Source organism: Musca domestica, unplaced genomic scaffold (genome assembly GCF_030504385.1).
Source record: "Musca domestica strain aabys unplaced genomic scaffold, Musca_domestica.polishedcontigs.V.1.1 33, whole genome shotgun sequence".
In the NCBI taxonomy this organism is placed as follows: Eukaryota; Metazoa; Arthropoda; class Insecta; order Diptera; family Muscidae; genus Musca; species Musca domestica.
In genome coordinates, this window is record NW_026712312.1 from 10,812,388 (window position 1) to 10,835,101 (window position 22,714).

General features: G+C 35.4%; 1 protein-coding gene across 15 annotated transcripts in view; it reads left to right on the forward strand.

Annotated features, from left to right (window-relative positions):
* Positions 1 to 22,714, forward strand: part of LOC101887483 (peripheral plasma membrane protein CASK) — a 94,455-nt gene that overhangs the window by 55,429 nt on the left and 16,312 nt on the right. For all 15 annotated transcript variants that reach the window (XM_020038957.2, XM_011296497.3, XM_011296515.3 and 12 more), the window contains 3 exons: positions 20,454 to 20,639; positions 22,015 to 22,179; positions 22,304 to 22,372. In XM_020038957.2, coding sequence (XP_019894516.1) covers positions 20,454 to 20,639; positions 22,015 to 22,179; positions 22,304 to 22,372 — 420 coding nt within the window. The remainder of the gene's footprint in view (positions 1 to 20,453; positions 20,640 to 22,014; positions 22,180 to 22,303; positions 22,373 to 22,714) is intronic.

A 22,714-nucleotide genomic window follows, 5' to 3' on the forward strand; every position in this document is an offset into this window, starting at 1 on the left:
CCTCGACATACCTCAAATCGAACGGATATTTATATGTACTCATATAAAACTGGCTGTTGGGTTTTCAATCCATTATTTTTTTCTCACAGAATGATGGTTGCCACACAGAAGCAGCTAAAGCTTACAAAATGCTTTAAATCGCGGTAAACCGTAAAATATGGACCAATATATGAAGTTTAATTAGTTACATTGTTTTATATCCACCACAAAGTCCTGTACAAACTATCTTCCCATTGAATTAAATTCATAGGGCCTTTTGGAAAATGCTGGGTTTTCGGTATTCCATTGAAGCTATAATGAGATCATAGCCACCAAGAAACCCACCAGCCAGCTACCTAGCTTAACTATTTTTAGACTTTGAGATACATTGCTAATTAGCCCAGGAAACAATCGATGCAATGCGACACAACGCCAATCGGAAATACCAATTTTTATATTTTCTGATGGCATAACTCAAATCAGCCACGAAATCGCTGGGGAATCTTTTATTTTTCCTCAACGCAAATTAGTGTACGAAAAATTCCTCAAAGCAGAATCACTTATTTAGTTCTAATGTGCCACACTATATTTTCCCTTTAGCTTCGATGTTAGTTTTGGATATATAATTTAATAGGGCCAAAATGTACCTCATCGGAACTATGGATTGGATCTTATGTTTTTTTTTTTTTTTTTTATTGAACGAAATATGTTCCAGGGCATTTGGATCGATTTCCGTGTACACAATGACGGTTTACTTTACATCTGATTTTAATGAGTGACAACATTCCTTCAGAATAAAGATTTTGCATACGACTACGCGCGGTGTTTTCATTAGTCTCTGTAAAAGTACCTCAGTTTCCATGAAAAGTTGACTTACGACTTTACCTTACGCCTGTTTGTCAACCGCAATGCATGTCTCAAATGTGATTTTATTATATCGATGTGACTTCCTTGGATTAATTTACAAATTTTAAGTGAATTGTTTGTGCGGCTTTTGTTCTCAGGCTGAGTCCCGTCAAACTATAAGAAGTGGTGGATGATTGAATTTAATTATAAATCTTGTTGCCGACAAACTTTACTTTTTTTTTTTGTTGTGGCACTTGCAAATCAAATAACAGCTTCAAACGTATCCACCCAAAAAACATCACGGGGCTTGTAAGTATTCATGTCAAAATTACCACATCAGGCACAGGATACAAGAATGGCTCGATAATAGAGGTTTGTATGTGCATGTGGGATTTGGACAATGTTGGTCTAGTAAACGACAAATCTCCTCTGCAGAACGAATAGTTGTGGTGTTTTGAAAGTTTGTAAAGACTTAGGGAATTGTGATAAAAATTACTACTAGTATTTGTTTACTAAAGGCCAAAGGTTCCAAAATCATTTGGGGCTTTTGTTATTGGGATAGGTGTCCGGAGTTAGGGAGAAAACTGGGTCTACGAAATCGCTAGACACCTTATTGAAAAAAGGTGAAATTCCAATCATCGAAGGCCTAAGCTTCCTTCCGTCAAATTGAGTGAAAAGCGGAACATATTTTAACGATTCCTCTAAAAATGTTGGACCTTGACTAGTTTATCATAGAGTTCAAAATGCGAATTGATTTCCGAAGTATTACCTTCGTTGCCTACAAAAGGAATCTGATGGGCGTTTCTCATCTGTAAATAAATATTGAATCCATGGTGAATTATCGTCATATTTTATGAACTGGTGAAGTTTTAAATAATGTTGGAACGTCTCATTTGAATGTAAAGTTTTCGCTAATGAGAGATGTTCTCCGATTCCTACTCTAGCATTGCGGAGGCACTCCTCCGCCAGTACGTTTGACAGCTTTGTTAACGCAACGCTATCATGTACAACCGACGTCAGCAATCCAGATTATTACTCATAATCCTTTGAAACCCTTTCTCCCGAGCATCCCATGAGCGGGCTCCCTGCTACTTGAAGAATGTCAAAGTTTGTGTATTTGAGGGATTAAAGTGAGTGACATTTCTTTTGTTTGCCCTGTGTTACTGCTGCGAGTCGAAGGGATGTAAGTGTGTGGGTATGCCCGCGATAATCGCAATGTAAGTGTTGTGTAAATGTTGAAAGATGAGGGAGAACCGCCGCAAATTGTGGGTGGGCGCGTGTGTTTGTGCGTGTGTGTGGATGCCAAGTGTAATACTTTGATATCGGAGTGCCATCAGCCAACTACTGGGACATAGTCGTACAGAAAATGTTGTGTTGTTCGATTCCAATGTTAACTGTAAGACTGTGTCTTGGTTTCTTGGTAGCAAATCAGCCGCAGGCAAGAGTCTTTGCTGTTCGAGTTACAAGCCAAGAAGAACGCATTACTCCCAAAAACGTCGTCGCAGCCCTCTTGTAGATGAGTGTCATCAGGGCTACAGTGTATACCTATCACTCTGTCACCCCCACAAGGGGTGGCAACATCATTCTTTTCAACGCTCAAGTTAATGTGCCAAAGTGAGTGACGAGTGGGTGGCAAAAATCTTATCGCGGCATTATCGGTTAATATCATCATCCACAAAAAATGTAGAAAGCCTCGAAATCTGTGAAATTTGTATTTCCTGGATGTCCAATTTGTGCAAGAAAGAGAACAAAGGCAGCCCGTTGCCAGTCGCTGTTGGCAAAACATTGATGCATAATTGTCAGATTTAAAAAAAAAAAAAAAAACAGGTCGATGCAGCCATGGAAAAATAATAAGAATCGGCCTAATCCAATTTGGAGTTAAATGTAATATCTGGCTAATAATTGACAAAAAATAAAAAAGGCAAGATTTTATTGAAATATATTTAATGAAAATAAAGTTAGACGGTCTTTATTAATTTCCCCATCTAAAATCCGAAAATTGACAATTCGTTGCCCGCCTGTCAGATAAAACTTCCTATGTGTAATCAGCGGAATTTATAAAAAACTCGGTGAATTGCACTGTGCAAACCGTCCGCCTATTTTCAACGAAGAATAGAACTTGTGTCGGAGCTTTGAAAAGGTAACTTAAATATGGTTGATTTACTAGCGGCGGACAGGTAACCACAGGAACATTTAAATTAAATGAGATTTTATGGCCGTTGTAGTTGTGATCGCGTTTGTCTTTGCCCAAATAAAATAAATTGTCAAGGTATGGGTTTGGTTGACTATCCTCGGTTTTTATAACTGTTTCATTATTTTATGCTCAATTTTTAAATTCACCAGGACATTTTAAGTTCAGAATGCTTAGAGTTCGAGATGAGTTTTACTTCATGAAATGAATATGGTGTCTCCAAACAGAACCTTCGGATATTTTTATACTCTCCACCATACATTGTTTGAAGGGTATATTAAGTTCGTCTTTCCGTTTGTAAGTCATCGCAATAATAATTTCATACCCAACACAGAAAGCTAAAATTCTGCACAGATCTTTCGTGTGTCTACAGGCAGGACAAGTTCGAAGATGGGCTATATCGGTCCACGATATCGCATAGCCCCCATATAACGGTACCCACATATTTTGATGATTTTAGCAACATTTTTCAATGGAATTGTCTTAAAATCCACAAAAGAAATTCGTTGTAAGGACATTACCCCCTGGAAGAAAATTGTCTATATAGGTCCATGTTGGACTATTGTGTCGAGAGTATTTTGGAAAGCAAGGTTGGCACTAAAAAATACCAAAGTGTCGATCGCCTCATTCGTCGGAAATGAGCCAAAATACCGCAGAGCAACATTCGGGTTTCATTGGCCGTTTGCAGACCATAATTCGTGCCAAAGGCTACCAATTCGAACAAATCTAAACGCATTCTAAAATGTGATGCTATTTCCGACATTTTTTGCTTTCATTCAATAAAATTTTAAAAAAAATAAAAAAATTTATGACGTTTGATTTTGTTGCAGTTGTTTATCTCACCCCGTATATCCCATATATAACGGTTCCTCCCCATATTCGGAATTTTGATGATTTTAGCCACGATTTTCAACGGAATTGTCTGAAAATCCATACGAGGAGTACCTTACTCCCTAGAATCGAATTGTCTATATAGGTTCACGTTTTTGTATAGCACCCATATAGCGGATTGATTTTTGCGACATTTTCTCCGGAATTGTTTTAAATTTGAAGTTCGGAACCGTTACTACAGCCTATGACAAAATTACTTATGCAGGACCACATTTTCGTATATGACGGTTTTTATTTGAGCGATATTTTTCGAAGGAATTTTTTTTTTAAATTTTCAAGTTTCTTCAGGTGATGCAAGGTTCTGTAAGGGTGTTCAATTAAATTCCTCCATAGATAACATGCTAACTGTTTGGAATGTTATTTTACTTTTTGAGGCCATAAAAATAAAAACAGTGAACAGTAAAAAATTATATTAAAGCTAAAATCACAAAGAACTCCAAACTCTGTCTATAATTTTTATTCTTCCGTAAATAATGAACCATTAAAAATTCATAGAAACTATGAACTTAAACATGTATACGATTCAAGGGCAGAATGTGAAAACATAAAAAAATATATATATTTTTCTGTTCAGATCTCAAGGAAAGGTTAATTTTCTAAGAATAATGCTTCTGGTCATTTAGCAAACAACAATTAGTTAATTCGACTTTTTGCACTTTCCCATTTTGGCTTACGTCCATTAATACTAAAGCGTAAACCATTTGAACGAAGCTACCATTAAAGTAAATAATATTTTAATAAACAATGTTATTGCTTTCCTAAATAACTTTCTTGCTATATTGACTTGAAAGTGCCATCTTCTAAAAAATTTGACATCAGATCTGTGCATGTTTCACAGAAAAGTTGTTTCAGATCATAATACGAAAATGGGCAACTAATAAAGTCGGCAAAGAAAGCATGGATATTGATTAAATCCACTATATGTTACCCCACATCCGCATACGTCAGGGGTTTTTCCAAGAGAGGCTTTTAAAACATTTAAATTTATAGTATCTTTTATAAATTGAATGTTTTAAGGACAGTAATGAATGAATTGAGGCATTTTTTTTGAAATGGTGAATTCATTAAATCCGATGTATGCGAGGATGGATGACATTCAGTTTTTTCATATCCCACGTCACTTTGCGGTGAGTTTGTTATAAGTTTGTTTTTATAAATTTAGTATACCGATCATCTCGGCTTTACGTCAAGCTTCAAGAACATAAGTTATACCTCCTGAGGTTTAAAGATACCAACCTGAGCAGTTGATAGAAAGATTAAGTAAAGGCAAAGTTCTATAGGGTTAGAATACGTTTACATATAAATGGGTTAACCCACTGGATTCGGATTAAGCGTGTCATATCCGTTAGTTATTCTTCAAAGTAGATTAAATCTACAACAAGTTCTAACGTAAACGTGATATTATATATTTTAAAATATATAAATTGTTTACACATCTTTAATATTTTTTATTTTGAAAGCAAGAAAAGACTATACCTTTCTCAAAATGCCACCGTGTAAATTCTCCTAATATAATTTTCAAACATTTCTATGTTAATTACAATTATCTCTATGCTCTCAGATAGGAATTAATGACCGTAATCATCGATGACATTCCCTTTCTAAATTATACTTTTTTGGCATGTTTTGCATATGTATGACATATGTTTTGTAAATGCACCATATGCAAATATGCACACAATTAGAAATTATGCGTGTCTCATTTGATTCTACTTTCAATAAAAAAAAAACTTTGTTCCAATCTGGTTTCATTCAAATCGGGCTTCATTCCTTATGACGAGAGAGTGAGTTCAAGTCCAAACGGCTTGCAATATATGATCCATAATCAAGAGTTTCAGGACTTTTATGAAAACTAGGTGACGCGGCTCGTTCAACTTTCGTCCTTTATAACATCGAGGTAGCCGTGTAACTTATTTCTATTGAACTGTGTTGAAGAAATTCAAGTATCGTTCGTTGCATTTTTACCTCTGTTCCATTAAAATGTCTACTTTGTTGTTGTAAAGTTGAAATACACTCTCTATCCTGACCAATTTATTAGAATAATTTAAAAAAAATTAATTATTTAATTCAGTTTCATGAATAAAGACATACATTTGCCTTGATTCAGGATACCGCAATGCTCGTGGGACCCTGTTATTGCCTTGTAAATTCACCCTATTTTTTCCTCGACTTCGTATCACATTTCACTCAATATAGGAGTTGGAGGAAGTGAACGTTTGAAGACATTATATGTTTTGTTTTTTAAGGAAACGCAAGGAAAGTATGGACATCGAAAGATTAATTGACCAACTGAAATTGAATGACAAGAAGAAATCCTGGCTGTAAACGAAGTAATCGGTAAATAATCAAATCGAAATCGCTGGCTCTGACACAGAACCATCAACGGTGTTTCAAAGGAACAAACTTTGGGGAGGACGTTTGCAGGCAATCCAACATTTTGGGTTCATTTTAATGACATCTGTTAATGTTCTTATTTGTTTTGAATAATGGAATAGCAATGATGGCGGAACGAAAGAAAAAATCAATGCTCGGACGAAGTGGGTTTCAGAAAAAAAGGACGACACGTCAAGGACAAAGCTATTTCGATGTGAAGAAGATTGTACTCGCATCTTCTTCCGACTGTCACTGCCATCAGAATTATGATGAGTTGTGACATTTGTTGTGATGATGGCGATGTTGTGTCTTGCCTTGATAACGATGTCACCAATCGTCAGCAGTGGCGTGCTTTCAATCTTGGAAATGATTTAATTTTACAGAGAACGCCGTTTGTGAAATGAGCAGTGGACAACGGCTGAATTGTGACCCCAGTTCAATAGACCGTAGAACACAAGTCGCAATACGTGATGGGAATCTGGCAGCGTCTGAAAAACCCCCATACCACTGCTGTTGATTTTTTTTTTTGCGTAGTGTTGAATGGTGGTGTGGAAGTGACTGTTCCATATGACTGGAAGTGACTGTTCCATATGTATGTGACTAAATTGTAGCAAACAATACTGACTTGTGACAAAATAGTTTTTGTGTTATTTGTATTTGTAGGTGGGTTGGTGGTCAAACCGTCGTCGTCGACGATAGATAAGAACTGAAAATTAGTATTTTCCATTTAGCGTCACCGACTGTGGCTATGTGGTGATTACTGATCACGATCCCATGTCCTTATAAAAACTAAAGGTTTTTATCCCAATCTTGGGTATTCGAGCGGAATCCTATTTCCACAGAGATACCATTTTTGTGTATGGTTCATGGAATTTCTTGTGACCATTTCAACACTGTTCTTGTGGGGGTATTATAAGTTTGATTGGACCAACAATTATGTAACACCTCGAAATATTGGTCCCCGACATAGGAAACTATATATGGATCTCGCTAAGCTGAATCGATCTAGCTATGTATGTCCATCCGTCTGTCTGTCCATATTAATTTCTAATCACGCTACAGGTCGCAATTATGGCCCAATCCTCACGAAATTAAAAATGGAGGTGGGGTTAGGGTCAAAATAGAAGCATATTGTCTCTGGAGATGGTTGCAAAATATTTAGGGGTTGAGATGGACCAAAAAGAAAAAAATTACTGTGAGAAAAGAAGTTAGAAAGTACGATTTTAAGGATGCAGATAAGAACCCCAAATGACTTAGTTTTAGCTGACACAAAACAAGCATTTGAGATTGTCGTTTGCTACACTGTTCCAATTGTATCCTGCTATTGTCATCTCTTTCCTTCTCTAGTTGGTTATATTCTTATCCCTCTCCCTGCGAATCATTAATTGAGTATAATCAGGCTTTTTAACAGCATGAGATTTTACACTCCCATAGTTCAACGTTAAACTAATTAAAAGTAATTGGCGGAGGAATGTTTTGTCAAACTACCTTCTATTCGTTCCCAACTTCCCCACTAAACGACATTACTTATGTTCACACATTCAATCCATCGTTTTGGATTCTCTCTGAAGGTGCCGACGAGGTCGTGACTTGAATTCTCTCTAAAGAGTTATTCGCATGGATTATTTGAGGGCAGCAGGGCCGCTAAAGTAGTTTGTTTAATACTTATTACCAGCTAATCAGTAAACCTGTGATCCTAAACACACAAACTCACCCTCGCCCATACCTGTTAAGATTTAAAGTTTCTCATTTATCCGCTACAGAAAAAGTTCTTATCGCTAGGCAACATTCTTCCTTCTGCCAGAGGGCAGACGCATGACACAATCCACAGGACAGGCTATACTGGGGTAGACAAGGAAAAATGTCAAAAATGTTCCCCCACATGTGTTGAATAGTGTGTTAGTTGCTGATTTTATGGACAATAACAAAAGCCAAGACCTCGTTAATTTGGTTAGGCTGATACTGCACACTCTCAGTGGTTAAGGGTTATTAAGGTATTCCCCAAAATCATGGAGGCTGAAGTTTTGACATTAAAATTATTGAGAACATGTAATCATAGTTTGGACAAATAAAATTAAATACTTTTCATATATTTTCTCTCAAAGCTCAATCGAGTGCGAAGATATGTAATATCAGGCCACTGGTACTGATGTCCGCACACAAACAAAAAAATGTAATAATATATCTTGAAAACCTAGTCATAATGAGTTCGTGGTCCGATCGTAATATTTATATCAGACTAAAGCCGACGGCTAAAATGAACATTATCGGTAATGCAAAATGATTCATTCTTTAAACCTCCTCTAACCATCCACTCTTTTTGTGTCATCCTCACAAACGTCCACATTTTCAGAAAGAAATATGACATCTGATTTCTGAAAATCGGTGGAATTTATCGGTGATCGCCGGACCAAACTTTTGATACCCTCTAATAGAAGGAAAACCCCCATAGATTCAATTATTGTCAAGTCTGTCCCTTCAGAATCGTTAAGCCGGACCCCCTCATGTGGATGCTTCGTCGAAAAGGCGTTCAATCCAAAATTAGACGGCTTCAGCTATTTGAGGTTTTGATTTTTATTGATGTAGAGTAATGGTTTACATTTTTTTAGACTATTCGATATACTGTATACATAAATCCACAAACAACTTAATATCACTTAGCTATGTAGATTTTAGTTAACATCTCTTGCCCGAGAACTGTTTTTTAGAGTAGTAATTCAAAAGAAGCTGGCTCAAATGGATCGCATTCAATTTTAAACGAAACACAAACAAATGTTGTCATGGATTCTTTGGTCGAACTAAATGAATACAAGAATTTGGGACATAACAGAATATAACAAAAATCAAAAAATTGTAACAAAAAAAAAAAAAAAAAAAAAAAAAAAAACTATTGCTGAGGCCATGTAGTCAGTCTCTATTTTGACCAAATGAACTGATTTAAAACCAGTAAAGAAAGTCTTTAAGTCGGCCGGGCCGACTTTATGATACCCTACACCACTTTGCTAATTTAGTAGAGCTGCGCATAACAATTAAAAGTTTTTATGGGAGAATTCAATCATACACGCTATGATTATAATTATAATTTAAAATTTCGATAAAATTTGGCATACTTATTTTCAGGTCCAATCTGATCGTACGTGCAAAACTTCATACAATTCGGACTGATATTACACGTTTGGTGCACAATAAAAGGCAAATCGGACGAATATATATATGGGAGCTATATCTAAATTTTGACCGATTATCTCCAATTTCAATAGGGTTCGTTCTTGGGCCAAACAAATGATTTGTGCAAAATTTCATCTGGATAGGGCAATAAATGCGAACTGTACTTTGTTTACAAAAATACATGGACAGACGGACGGACGGACATGCATAAATCGACTCAGAATGTGATTCTATGCAGATCATCAAAAGGAACTATGGGTCTATCTCGTTTCCTTTTGCCTGTTACAAACAAATGCACTAAGACATAATACCCTGACCACCTTGTGGTGTAGGGTATAAAAATATAGAACCTACGCGGTCATACTTGTCACGCATTTGAAATAAGTAGACATGAGTTGAAGATATTGAGTCATGTCTCATAAATACAAATTCAAAAATATGTTTTGTTTATTTGATTTTTTTTCGATTTATAGAAGTGATTACACAAACAAATTAAATATCTGTCTGCCTCTTTAAGCAATTTAGCATTTTATATACATGGTGTCAAATAGTGAAACGTAAGTGTGGGGTAAAGTAAAACGTATATATTTTGATAAAATGAATTTTTGAAGCCCCTGAAAGAAAAATTGGCTTGAAAGCTGTGTAGTCGAAATAAGTGGTGAATGATTTTTCTTATCCAGATATATCCACTACTTTCTAGTTAAAAGGTCGCTGATTCGGATTTGAGATTGGAAAAGTATCTAAGCGCTTATTATATGATTTCAGTACTTGCGATTGTGAATTTTTTATAGTCTACATTTCAAGAGCGTGACATTCACAAGTTCAGAGCAATCATCTCATAAAATAGAACGTTTGGAGTAATTAAGTATCGCAATGTCATGAGGGGTTCGTATATTCCCGTCGATTGGGTTTCAGATCTAGAGAAACTTTACCATTAATTGTAGTGTAGATATTAGATATTACATGGTCGGTGCAGCCATTTATTATTTGCTACTGTTTACTATAATTCTGATAATTCTGAAAAAAAAGGTTTTTAGACAAGGCACGGTCGACGGAGGGGTTTTTATTGTAACAGACAAAACCAACTTACATGGTTATGCTACTTCGTTCAGGTTGAACGAAAGCATAACAAGTGGAGAAAGATGAAAATGTTTATAAGTGCGGTTGTAAGATTTAGAAGACTTTCCAAAAGAATTTTAGTTTTATTTAATTCTTTGGTTCCTCTTCTATTGAGCTTACGATCTCGTCACTTGGGTAAAAAAATGTTTTTTGTCATAGAAGTTATTTTTAAAATAACTTCTGGGGAGAATATCCCAGACAAAAAACAAGGGAACTGATGAGGATTGGTGGCTCTTTCCGAAACCTAGGTATTCCCTGCCTTTACCCCCTGGTAAACATTACCATCGTTCTCCACTCATAAACAAAAGTTGTTTTTATAAAAACAACAATAAAGGGATAAGCCTGGCCATTTTGCAACAACAGTTTTTAGACATATTTATGTCTTAATATTTCTGGATCACTTCCCCACAACAATATGCTTTTATTTTCCTCTAACTCTAACTCCATGCTAAATTTCCGACCACAAATTTTCAAATTAAAATCTCCCGTCTCCGGAAATATGGCCAGCCCTTCGTTTACTAGAATTTGCTACGTTTCTTATGCCTGCGATTATACGAGCACCAAAAGTTTCCATCACATTTCAGTGAGTTAATCATTCAAATACAATTTCAAATAGACATGACAAAGTTTTATGTCGTATTTGCAAATGACATCTCTGGACGCTTGTTTGTTGAAAAGATGTTGACCTTTTCGCCGCGGTGTTGCATGAAATATTCAATCGCTCGACGTGCGATGTCAAATCAAATGACATTCACACATCTGGGTCTTAACTTTTCGCCCAACAAAGGAAGGCGACTCTCACACCAATGAATGGACACATTACGTTGCTAGCGGGGATCCGTCGCCATACCTGTCAAACTTTTCCCAAGGAAAGAGGAAAACGTGATAGAAATAATTTGTTGCTTAAATAATTAATTTCCAAAAATGATGACAGTTTTTGTTTATCCGGTAGCAGAAAACAATGACAAAAATGTCATCGAATAAAAATGGTCTACTTATCCGTCGAAACTTTAGGAATAAATAAGAGGATATTTAAGAAGAAGAGAACAATATGTTTATGGAAGTTGTCGCCCGTTGAGGGTACAGCACTGTGTCGCCAGTGAAATTGCCTATCAAAAGCACCAACAATTTCTACATGGCATGAGTTGCATGTTAGCATCGTCGTAGGTACCTTGAAACAGTAACGATTATTAATTCGCTATTTTCATGTTTTTGTTTTGCTTTCAATTTTTATTTGTACATAATTGCTTTTCATTTGGGCTTATCTGATGTCCTAAGAACGATGGATCAACGACACCAAATTTGGTTCAAACCTTCGATATAAGTCATCATCTACGCGCTTCATCTGAGTGGACATCAAACACTCAATTCCGCCAAATTTTTTTCATAGCTGTTATGTGAATGTGAGCACCTTAAAACTGGAACTGGAGATTTAAATGTTTAGAAATATAAATGGAAAAATGAAAACAGTGTTTCCTCGATGAACCGGTGTAAAATGTTCTATTGTTCTGCTGTATTGTTGTGACTGTGGGATATTCACGGCAAAATAACCATCGAAAACAAAAATGAATTCGGAAGGGGAATTAAGTTTCCAAATCGTATTATAAACAGATACACACTAATTATTTAAAAAGCCATCGGTTATCTTGAGAAATCTAAAATTTGGAAGCTATATGCCGAAATTTAATATTTTTCTGAGAGAAAAACATTCAATAAGGAAAAATCTAGTTGCAACTGGCTTCGTCGAAAGTTGTCGACGAAACCTGAAAAATACCCAACTGTACCAAAGTGTAGACCTACCCACAATTTTCACATATTATTTGCGAAAAATCATTTCCCAACTGATTTGGTTGGGAAATGGGAACGATACCTATCATTCCATATCAGTTTCACAGCATTGCATACAAATTAGATTGGAAGATAAAGAATTTTTAAAAAACGGGGTTGTGGGACCAATTGTATTTCTTGAAGATTATAGGCCTATTTTCTCCAAAGGAACATACACGCATATTAATTCTGTGTTTTAAACAATGCGACTTACTAGCTGGGGATGACTATGATTTGAAATGTGCTCAGATTTAAAGCGGGACAGAATATCTATTTATCGTTACCTAACAAAATGTCTACTTCTGAGCTATGACTCGTTTTATGTTAAAATTTGGGAAAAGTTTGCGACTTTTTTGATAGTTTGAAAGGGACTATGCTCATCGTAAATTTTTCAATACGAAACGATAACATTTCCAGAAGACCTTAACGAGGACGGTAGTTGTGGATGCCTTTTTTTCAATGTCACAGTCGGAAGAATTTGAAATAATTTGAATGGGCGCTCTTCAGCCGAAACAAATTTATTTTTATTGAAAAGTTTTGTTTAGCTTTTATGTGTTTTATGCAATATATTTTTCTGAATTTGTTTCTAATGGTGCCATTTAAAAAAAAAAAAAAAAAAAAAAAAAAAACAAAAACAAATGGGAAATGAGAAATGAGAAATAAGGGAACCATATTGGAGACCACACATACACACCCGTACACAAATCCAAATCCTTGTCGATAACTTCAGTGAAGTTTAAAGGAGATGTTGCTCTGATTTACGATGATTCCCAAAAACAAATGGTGCATCTCGAAGTGTTTCATTCGACCGTGTTATGTCGGGGACTCCAAGTTGTTTACCTCTTCTAAATGGCCTGTCGTTTGGTTCTTTTTTTGTCGCATGGCATGGAAAGTTTTAAAAAGAAAGTTCAAAACAATTTCAAGCGAGTAGCTAACTTTTCTATTAACTTGACTCTTCGCCGGTGTTGTTAATGTCGGTGCCGATACCGCTTTTGCTTGTTATGTTTCTACAAAATGTGTGTGCGTTTCGATTGAATGTAATATAGATAGGCATTGAATGATATTGAAACAAGTTGAAAAGTATCTGTCGGTTTTTTCGACAGATGTATACCCAAAGCCACTGTTCGTTTATTTAAATACTAGCTGAACCCGGTGCGCTTCGCTACCCCTTTTGATTTTATATGCATTCAAAATTTTATTTACGAATATATGTTGGTTAAAAAAAAAACAAATTTAAAAATTAAAAACAAATTATTGCACTACTTTAATGCGTAAATAACCAAAACCATTAGAAAAGCAGTAACATGACATACATACACGAAGGGTTTGTCCTTCGGATTTATTTATTTCATAGCAAATACCAAGCGTGCAGTAAACTGCAATCTTTTGAAGTTGAGTGGCATTTCTATTGCAATTAGTGGATTTGAGGTAGCAACATACTTCCCCGAAATAAGCGCATTTCAAATTAATTTTTGTGTTGTTTTTTAGTGTTAGCCTAAGGCGTTGTGGGTCAATGGTTCTTATTAAAATCATATCCCAATCTGATCCGATATAAATATAATTTAAAAAAAAAATACTTTACACCAAACTCAGCCATACCTTTCATATTTCATTGAAATTGGTGTGTCAGATATGTGAAATCGGCCGATAATATATATATGGGAGCTATATCCAAATCTTAACTAATTTCCAATTAATTTGTCACATTTATTATTGTAACCAAATTCCGCCACATATTCTGAATTTCATTGGTATCGGTCATATATATAATGTTTGGTGCATAAAATGTATGAAATCGGCCGAAATATATATGTTAGCTATACCCAAACCTCAACTGATTTCAATATAATTTGGCAATTTTTTCTGGTGCCAGATTTCGTCTCTCTCGCTTTGGGTGCATCAAATATGTGAAATCGGCTGAGTATAATCAAATCTGAGAGTATTTGAATATAATTTGTCAAATTTATTTTTGTACCAAATTTAGCCACTCATGCCGAATTTCATTGGAATCGGAAATACGTATCGTGTTTTGTGCATCAAATATGTGAAATCGGCGGAAAATATATATGGGAGCTATATCCAAATCTGAACCGATTTTAATATAATTTGATAATTTGATTTGAATTTCTTTGGAATCGAACATACATATCGTGTATGGTGCATAAAATACATGAAATCGGTCGAAAATATATATGAGAGCTATATCCAAATCTGAACCGATTTTAATATAATTTGACAAATGTATATTTGTTTTTAATTTCAGCCACACATTCCAAATTTCATTGAAATTAGAGATACATAGCGTGTTTGGTGCATCAAATACATGAAATCGGTCGAAAATATATATGGGAGCTATATCCAAATCTGAACCGATTTCAATTTAACTTGACAAATTCATTTTTGCTCCCAATTCCGTTACTTATTTTTAATGTCATTAAAATTGGAAATACATATCGTGTTTGGTCCACCAAATACATGAAATCGGCCGAAAATGTATATGGGAGCTATATCCAAATCTGAACCGATTTCAATATAATTTGGGAAATCAATTTTTTAGATAAAATCTACCACACGTTTCAAATTTCATTGAAATTGGGGATACATAGCGTGTTTGGTGCATCAAATGCTTGAAATCGGTCGAAAATATATATGGGAGCTATATCCAAATCTGAACCGATTACAATATAATTTGGCAAACTTATTTTTGTTCCGAATTCCGTTACGCATTCCAAATTTGGAGACTGTATCTTTAACCGATCAGTAGATATGTGCATATAAAATCTAAATTTTTGGGAGGTACCTCCGATTCTGATGCTATATCTCCAGTTCCAAGAGGAAATTCAAAATGTATATAGCCTATGTTACTTTCAGGCGATGTTGCAGTATATATGGAAATTTTCAGGGAAATCTATTCAGCGGTTTTCGAGTCCATAAATTACAAACAAACAAACAAACATACAAACATTTTCCTCTTTTATAGATATAGATATTTTGACTTGTGTTATGTCCAATTTTCTGCGAAATCATAATCTCCGATAAATTGAATATTCATATCAGGTTACTGGTTGAGAGAACTATATAGATATAGCAAGTTGTAAAGAATATATATATATAGTGTCAGCAGAAATGTTTGGGTGTGGGAAATTTAAAGAGAGTTGGATGCTTACTTCGCTTTCTTCCTTAGCGTTTTGTTTCGAACACGGGGAAGATTACAAAATAAATGGTCAGATCTCTACCATCTTTATAACAGATCTTTTGTTGATAAAATATTGAGATGTACCAAGTCTGAATGCAATCGGATGTAAAGTTAGCGTGTTATGACCTCCAAGGATATATAAAATATTAAGGCTTTTTGAAATTTTTAAAATTTAAGGCTTTCTTCACAACAGATCTTGTGTTAGTAGAAATAATGGTATGTGTGAAATATAAAGAGAACCTAATGTTTATTTCGGATTTTATAAACGTTTTGGTTATTCAAAAACTCCCTTTGTGGGGGAGGTACCAGAAGGATTCTCTACCGTCTTTATAACAGGTCCTGTGTTATTAGAAATATTGAGATGTGCCAAGTCCGAATGGAATCGGATATATGCATTTTATGAGCTTAATAGGTAGCAGAAGAAGTGGACCGATATTGCCTATCTCCGAACTCGATCTTAGTTTGACAAAAATTGTATGGTGTACCAAGTTTGGTCCGAATCGGATACTCTCTTCGAGAGTTATCATGCCCACCAGCAAGACAGATATACGGACGGATATCGCTAGATCGAATCCAAATGTCCTGAAACGGATTTGGTCCAAAGAGACCTAGGGCCTAAAATCGTTATTTAGACTAGTCACGTTTTGACGTATCAAATGATATATACCCTCTGCAGACATATGTCTGAGGGTATAACAAGTTAAAAAGTATCTGTCGGTTTTTTCGACAGATGTATACCCTCAGCCACTTTTCGTATTTTGACCTGCGATGTGATTATTCATATCCATTATTTATGTTGACCCTTTATGGGGGAGATTGCAAAGGAGTGGGCCAATGTTGTCCATTTCGTATCTAACCTAAGTCTGATATGAATGTGGCAGGTTTGGGCCATACCAAACTTTTACTTTTGACTTACATAAAACTTTACATGGGAATCGTAATCATTTTTGGGAAATTAAGAAATGTGCGTGTAGCAAATATAATATAGTAATAGGAGGATTGTGCCGATGAATTCTATATTCATGTCAGATCTCAGGTTACCAAGTTTCAACAGAATCGCTGACTTGTTTCGCAAATTATTTAATTAGTTAATAGAAATATTGGGATGTGTGGAATTTGAAGTAAATCTGATATGTGTTGATGGAAACATTGGGATGTGTGAAATTTGAATAGTGTCGAGAGCTTATTTCGCAAATTGTAAGAGAAATACTTATTCTAAATGTTGGTCCTTTGTGGGTGAGTAACATGATGGAGTGGGTCGGCATGGCACTACTACAAATATTGGGATTTGCAAAATTTGGACAGAATTGGACGATCCGTTCTTGTTGTATACGGCAAATTATTTTCCGATCTAAGTTTGACAATAATATTGCGATGTACCAAGTTTGAATCAAATCGGATGGTCCCTTCGAAATTTATCGTGCGCACCAGTCGGCCGGGCAGACAGACGGACGAACACCTCTAGATCGACTCCAAATGTCTCTAAAGGGATTCAGTCTAAAGGAACCTAGAGTATAAAAATTATTTCGAAGATCACGTTTTGTTCGTATCAAATGACATATACTCTCTGTAGCCATATGGCTGAGGGTATAACTAGGGATCAGTAGCGAGCTTTTTGTGAGAATATGAAGAAGATAAGCAAAAAACAGGTAGACAACCCTACTTTAGCATTTGTTTTATTTTACACTCTACGTTCATTGAGAGATCGATGCATATTCTCAAATAAGTCGTCGATCTCCGTTCTGAACCCCGATTATATTCAACATATGGGAACACACATTTGAACTAGGACTCCGTCTGTTTATTTTCATTTTTCAATTAATATCGAATCGAATATTTTTTTCGAGATGATCTAGGACTTTCAACATGCTATTAATTCCGAATGACTTCCGTCATTCCGAAATGACATAATTGATGGACCATTAATCCAACAGTGGAGGATATAAAACTTGGTAATATAGTCAATAATTTAGCTGCTATTTAAAATGTTACTCGTATCTTCTGTCGATTTGGTAATGACACTATTTTAGTCATAATTGATAGAAATTTCCTATTTTGAGAATGCCTCCACTAGAGTAGATGGGAATTATGTCTTGATTTTTATCGAGGAAATAAATGTACCAAGATCTTTGGATACAAAGGAGTGGTATCCTTTATATCCAACGATGAAGCAAAGGGAGACCTCTAAACTCTGAACTTTCTCCGCGAGAGCTTAAATTTGAGACGTGGTTCAATATTCCATCCAAAGCAATTTTCCGATTCACGACCTCAATTGGGAAAAATTTTACATGAAATCATTTTAGAAAATAAGGTTATTCGAGGCGAATTGCAATAGAATATTTAGTAATTATTTTTTATAATTCAGCATTTTCCACACCCCTTACTCCAATTAGTCTAAGAAAAATTAGCTGATATGAGGACTTTTTAAACAAATCCCGAATTGACAAAATGTGTCTCTTGTCCGACGCCTATGATGTTAAGTACTTGGATTTTATTGTTTTAAATTACTTGTGGAAAAGTCTAATACGAATACAATTCAATTGATGGAAAAACACGCTTTTAATCTCAGCTTTTCGGAGTGGTATGTTTTTATAGATTTTTCGTTAAATAAACCAAGTAAATACACCAAACCATTTTATTTTACCAAAAATTCTACTTAAGGAAAGTGTCATTAGCCCTGCATAAGGTCGGCCAAGAACACTACTTTTGACAACAATTCGCTTAGTAGTGTTTTCACTATTGTGATTTGACTCTCTTTGAATTTAAAATCGCAATATGTCTTTTGACAGAAAACTTATTTATCTTTAACTCAAAAAACGAGTTATACAGCCTGTTTTTTTTTAAGAAAAGTTATTTTCACTCGAATCGTTCGTATTCAAACGTTAACCATTATTTTGTTAATTTTTTTTTTATTTAATTTCATTTGGAGTTGTGCTGAGTGTGGCAACCCCAAATAAATTCAAATTTTATAAAAAATTGCGAAATGAAACTGAAAAATGTAGAGAAAACATTTAAAGAATGTGGTCCTGCTAGATCCGCTACAAAAAGATGACATGTACCGGGTTGCCCATATTCGACGGACCCATGTTTATTTTTTTTTTTTTTTTTTTGGGTCCATTCTAATCGACGAGGCTTGTCCGCAGGCAATATTCTTTGCATCAATTGAATTTTGTACGGGAACAAATGCAAATCAATGCGAATAATCCGTTGTAAAGTGGACCGAGCCATGCCCAGCTGCTGAGAACGGCGTTTTTGGGATGCTCTTCTTAGAAGGCGCACTTCTCACATTTTTTAATGTTTTAAAAGCACGTTGAGTTTTCACAATTGACTTCTTCTGTTGAATGTACATTTCAACTATTTCAGAGCGCGTGTATTGGTTCATGGTAAAAATCTGCTTGGACTGACGCTTCAAACGCGGTATGTCATTAAGCGATGTGACATCTCTGTCAAAAGTTATGGCGTTGCCAGACGGGTCCGTCGAATATGGGCAACCCTGTATAAATAGTTCATATAAAAGTTTCCCGTCATAACACAATTTTGGCGAGATTCTGTAACAAATAGCCAATTTCTGTTCAAAACGATGGGTTTTTCCTATCTTTCTTTCTGACATTTTCGTTTGTATTTTTTCGTTACAAAAAATACAAGGGAACCCACCCACAGAGAAAAACACACTACAAAAAACCCAAATTTTATATTTTTAAAATATAAATAAAATATATTTATTCTAAAGCCTAACAAGTGGAGAAAGATGTAAATGTTTATGAGTGCGGTTGTAAGATTTAGAAGATTTTCCAAAAGAATTTTAGTTTTATTTAATTCTTTGGTTCCACTTCTATTGAACTTACGATCTCGTCTCTTGGGTAAAAAATGTTTTTTGTCACAGAAGTTATTTTTAAAATAACTTCTGGGGAGAATATGCCAGACAAAAAAGCAAGGGTACTGATGAGGATTGGTGGCTCTTTCCGAAACCTAGGTAGGTATTCCCTACCTTACCCCTGGTAAACATTACCATCGTTCTCCACTAACAAACGTTGTTTTTATAAAAACACCAATAAAGGGTTTAAGCCTGACCATTTTGCAATAACAAAATACTATGGTATCCCGAACAAACAAGCCAACACTGTTCTATTTTCTAAATCGCTACGTTTTTCAGCGGATACAATGTCTAGAGGGAAAATCTTGTTCTGTACAATATACAATTGGTATGCAATTGGTACACACCAGTAAAGTAAACGATGTTCCCACTCTTGCCTTCCAACTCTTGATGTTGGACAAAAGACGAGTACGTAGCCAATGACAGTGCTAAGAAAATAGTGCTTTTTGGCGATCTGACATTGTCCCAAATATCCACATCATGATTCTGTCTCTTTCGATTGTCATTATGACACGTTGATTTCTTTACTGCTGTAACGGATGTTAGCTTTTTGGGATAGATGGGTTACGGCAGCAATAGCATTTCTGCTTTTTATAAAATACTCTTCATTTTACCGTCCCAATTGATGTTTTTTGAGAGCCTTGTTTTTCTATTACAAGACACTTTTTTGGTACTATTTTTGGCGCCACGGTTTTGTGAAAATTGACATAAAAAGAAGATTTAAAATAATAATTCAGTAAAAATTTCAAAATATGATTTGCCCTAGAGTCAAGAACATGAACTGAGAAAAAAAGGGAAACTGCATTTGGCCTACGAAATACATTGAAAAGTACACATGTATCTCACAAAAAAAGTGTACCGAATCGCAGTACCGGTTTCCCATTGAAATAATCGAAACAGTTATGGTCGGTCGTTGATAAATATTGTCGTTTTTGTTATTTTCTTTTGTAGCAACAATTATAATCTATCTCCTCATTTCTCATGTCTAGGCCTTGTTACATACTCATGACGTTGTGGCCCGAGATGTTTACGGCGAGGAGGCTTTGCGTGTGACACCTCCCCCCATGCCACTCTACTGTAATGGCGAGGATATCGATAACACCGACGCTGGGGAGTTGCAACATGTGACACGAGTACGATTGGTACAGTTCCAAAAAAATACTGATGAGCCCATGGTAAGTGCAATAAAGTATTGAAGAATTTTAAACTGTGTATTTCCGGGCAACAATAATTGAGGCACAGACCTCCGAAAAACTCGCTCGAATTTGTAGCACCTCGAAATATACATTTTAGACCCCTCAAACTATATATATTCTTGATCAGCATAAAATTCATTGTCGATTTAGCGATGTCCCTGCGTCTGTCCGTCTGTGGAAATCACTCTACCAATTGAAGTAGATTGATAAAATTTTACTGAAATGTATGTTATGTCTCCAGGACTTTTGGAATTGAAAATGGGCCATGTAGGTCCACGTTTTGGTATAGCCTCATATAACGGTACCTCCGGATATTCGGTTCTTTGTTGATTTTAGCGATATTATTCAACGGAATTGTTTCAAATGTGGTATTTGAAGTTTGAAATGAATACTACAGCCTATGACAGGAGATTGTCTGTGCAGGTCCACGTCTTGACCACAATTTTAAACCTAATTATGTTCATCTTGACATTTCGAGTTGTGAGTAGATACAATTTCTCCATTCGAAAATGTGTTTATCGTAGCCCCAGTGGAGGTAGTTCCCAAAATACAGCGATAAATTCAAAGGAAGCATTTCGTTGCTTTTATTTTTCTTTCTCAAAGTTCATATTCAAATCAGTAGAAAAGGATAAAATCTAAGTTAAACCACCAACAAATTATTTATTCTTTGAAAAACATTCTTCTTAAATCGAAGACGAAAGAACTACAATTTTTTTTGAAAGGAACATTTCTTAAATATATAAAAATTGGCAGGTATTTTAGCATGCATCACCGAAATAGAACAAACCCATATTAATATATTTTTATGTTAGAGGATTTGTTACTAATGTGCCGAAAAACATTATCATTCCCCCCCTTAAAATGCTCTCAATTAAATCAATTAAATTTGATCATGAGTCATCACACTGATTTAGGAAGAGGCTGTATTTTTGTATAGTATAGATTTGTTATTTATAAAACGATAAACCCTAAAGACAATAAAAAGAGAAAATTGGATCAAAGTATATTCGTGAAATCTGAATGATTTTTAATAAATGGTGAAGACAGATTTTTTTAAATAAAACAAAAGGTCAAAAAATGGCATGAGTTTTTTGTTGATTATGAAGGACAACAATCCATACTAAAATAATTAATTAAAAAATATTGAAAAAATACAGCACCATTTTCAGAACTTGTTGGTTCTAAAATGTTAATAACCATTCCATTCCATTTTAAAATGATCACTAGATTTTTGTGTATAAAACTGTTTTTATACTATAATAGCATAAAAACGGTTTACCCAAAAGACGAACTTCATTTTGGTTTTTTCAATTAATCTCCTTTTTTATTTCAACCTTTCATTTCTCTATTGCAGGGTATCACGTTGAAAATGACAGAAGACGGCCGCTGTCTGGTGGCGCGTATCATGCACGGCGGCATGATACATCGACAAGCAACCCTGCACGTCGGCGATGAGATCCGTGAAATCAATGGGCAGTCAGTGCAGAACCAATCCGTGGGGCAATTGCAACGAATGTTGGTGAGTAGTGAGCCATCTTTGAGTTACCCTCTGTCCACACCTCGGCATTCTAGTGCCCGTCCAACTACTTAATAACGCAAATTATTTTTCTTTTTGTTTTTTTTTTCTTTTCTTGTATTTTCAGCGTGAGGCACGTGGTTCTGTTACCTTTAAAATAGTTCCTTCTTATAGAAGTGCTCCTCCACCATGCGAGGTAATTATAAATGGAATTGCGACGACAACAACAGTACAGACAGGAGATTTGTATTTATTCTTTGTTGTGTTGTTGTTGTTGTTCTTCTTCTTCATTTTGTTCTTTCCTTTGTTTTCCCCCTCTTTTGAATGTTGTTATGCCTCTTTTGTGAATTTATGATTTGGTCGTTTAGTTTTTTTACTCCAACCATTTTCCGTGGAGCTGTTGCGCTGTTTTGCGTTAATGCCAAGGTCCCATTGTACGGCCATGCATGAGATGTCCGCGTGTCAACTCGCTTATATGTTCATACCGCTCTCGAATGTTTTACTCGTCCTATGAACGTGCCATTATGAAATTTTTACG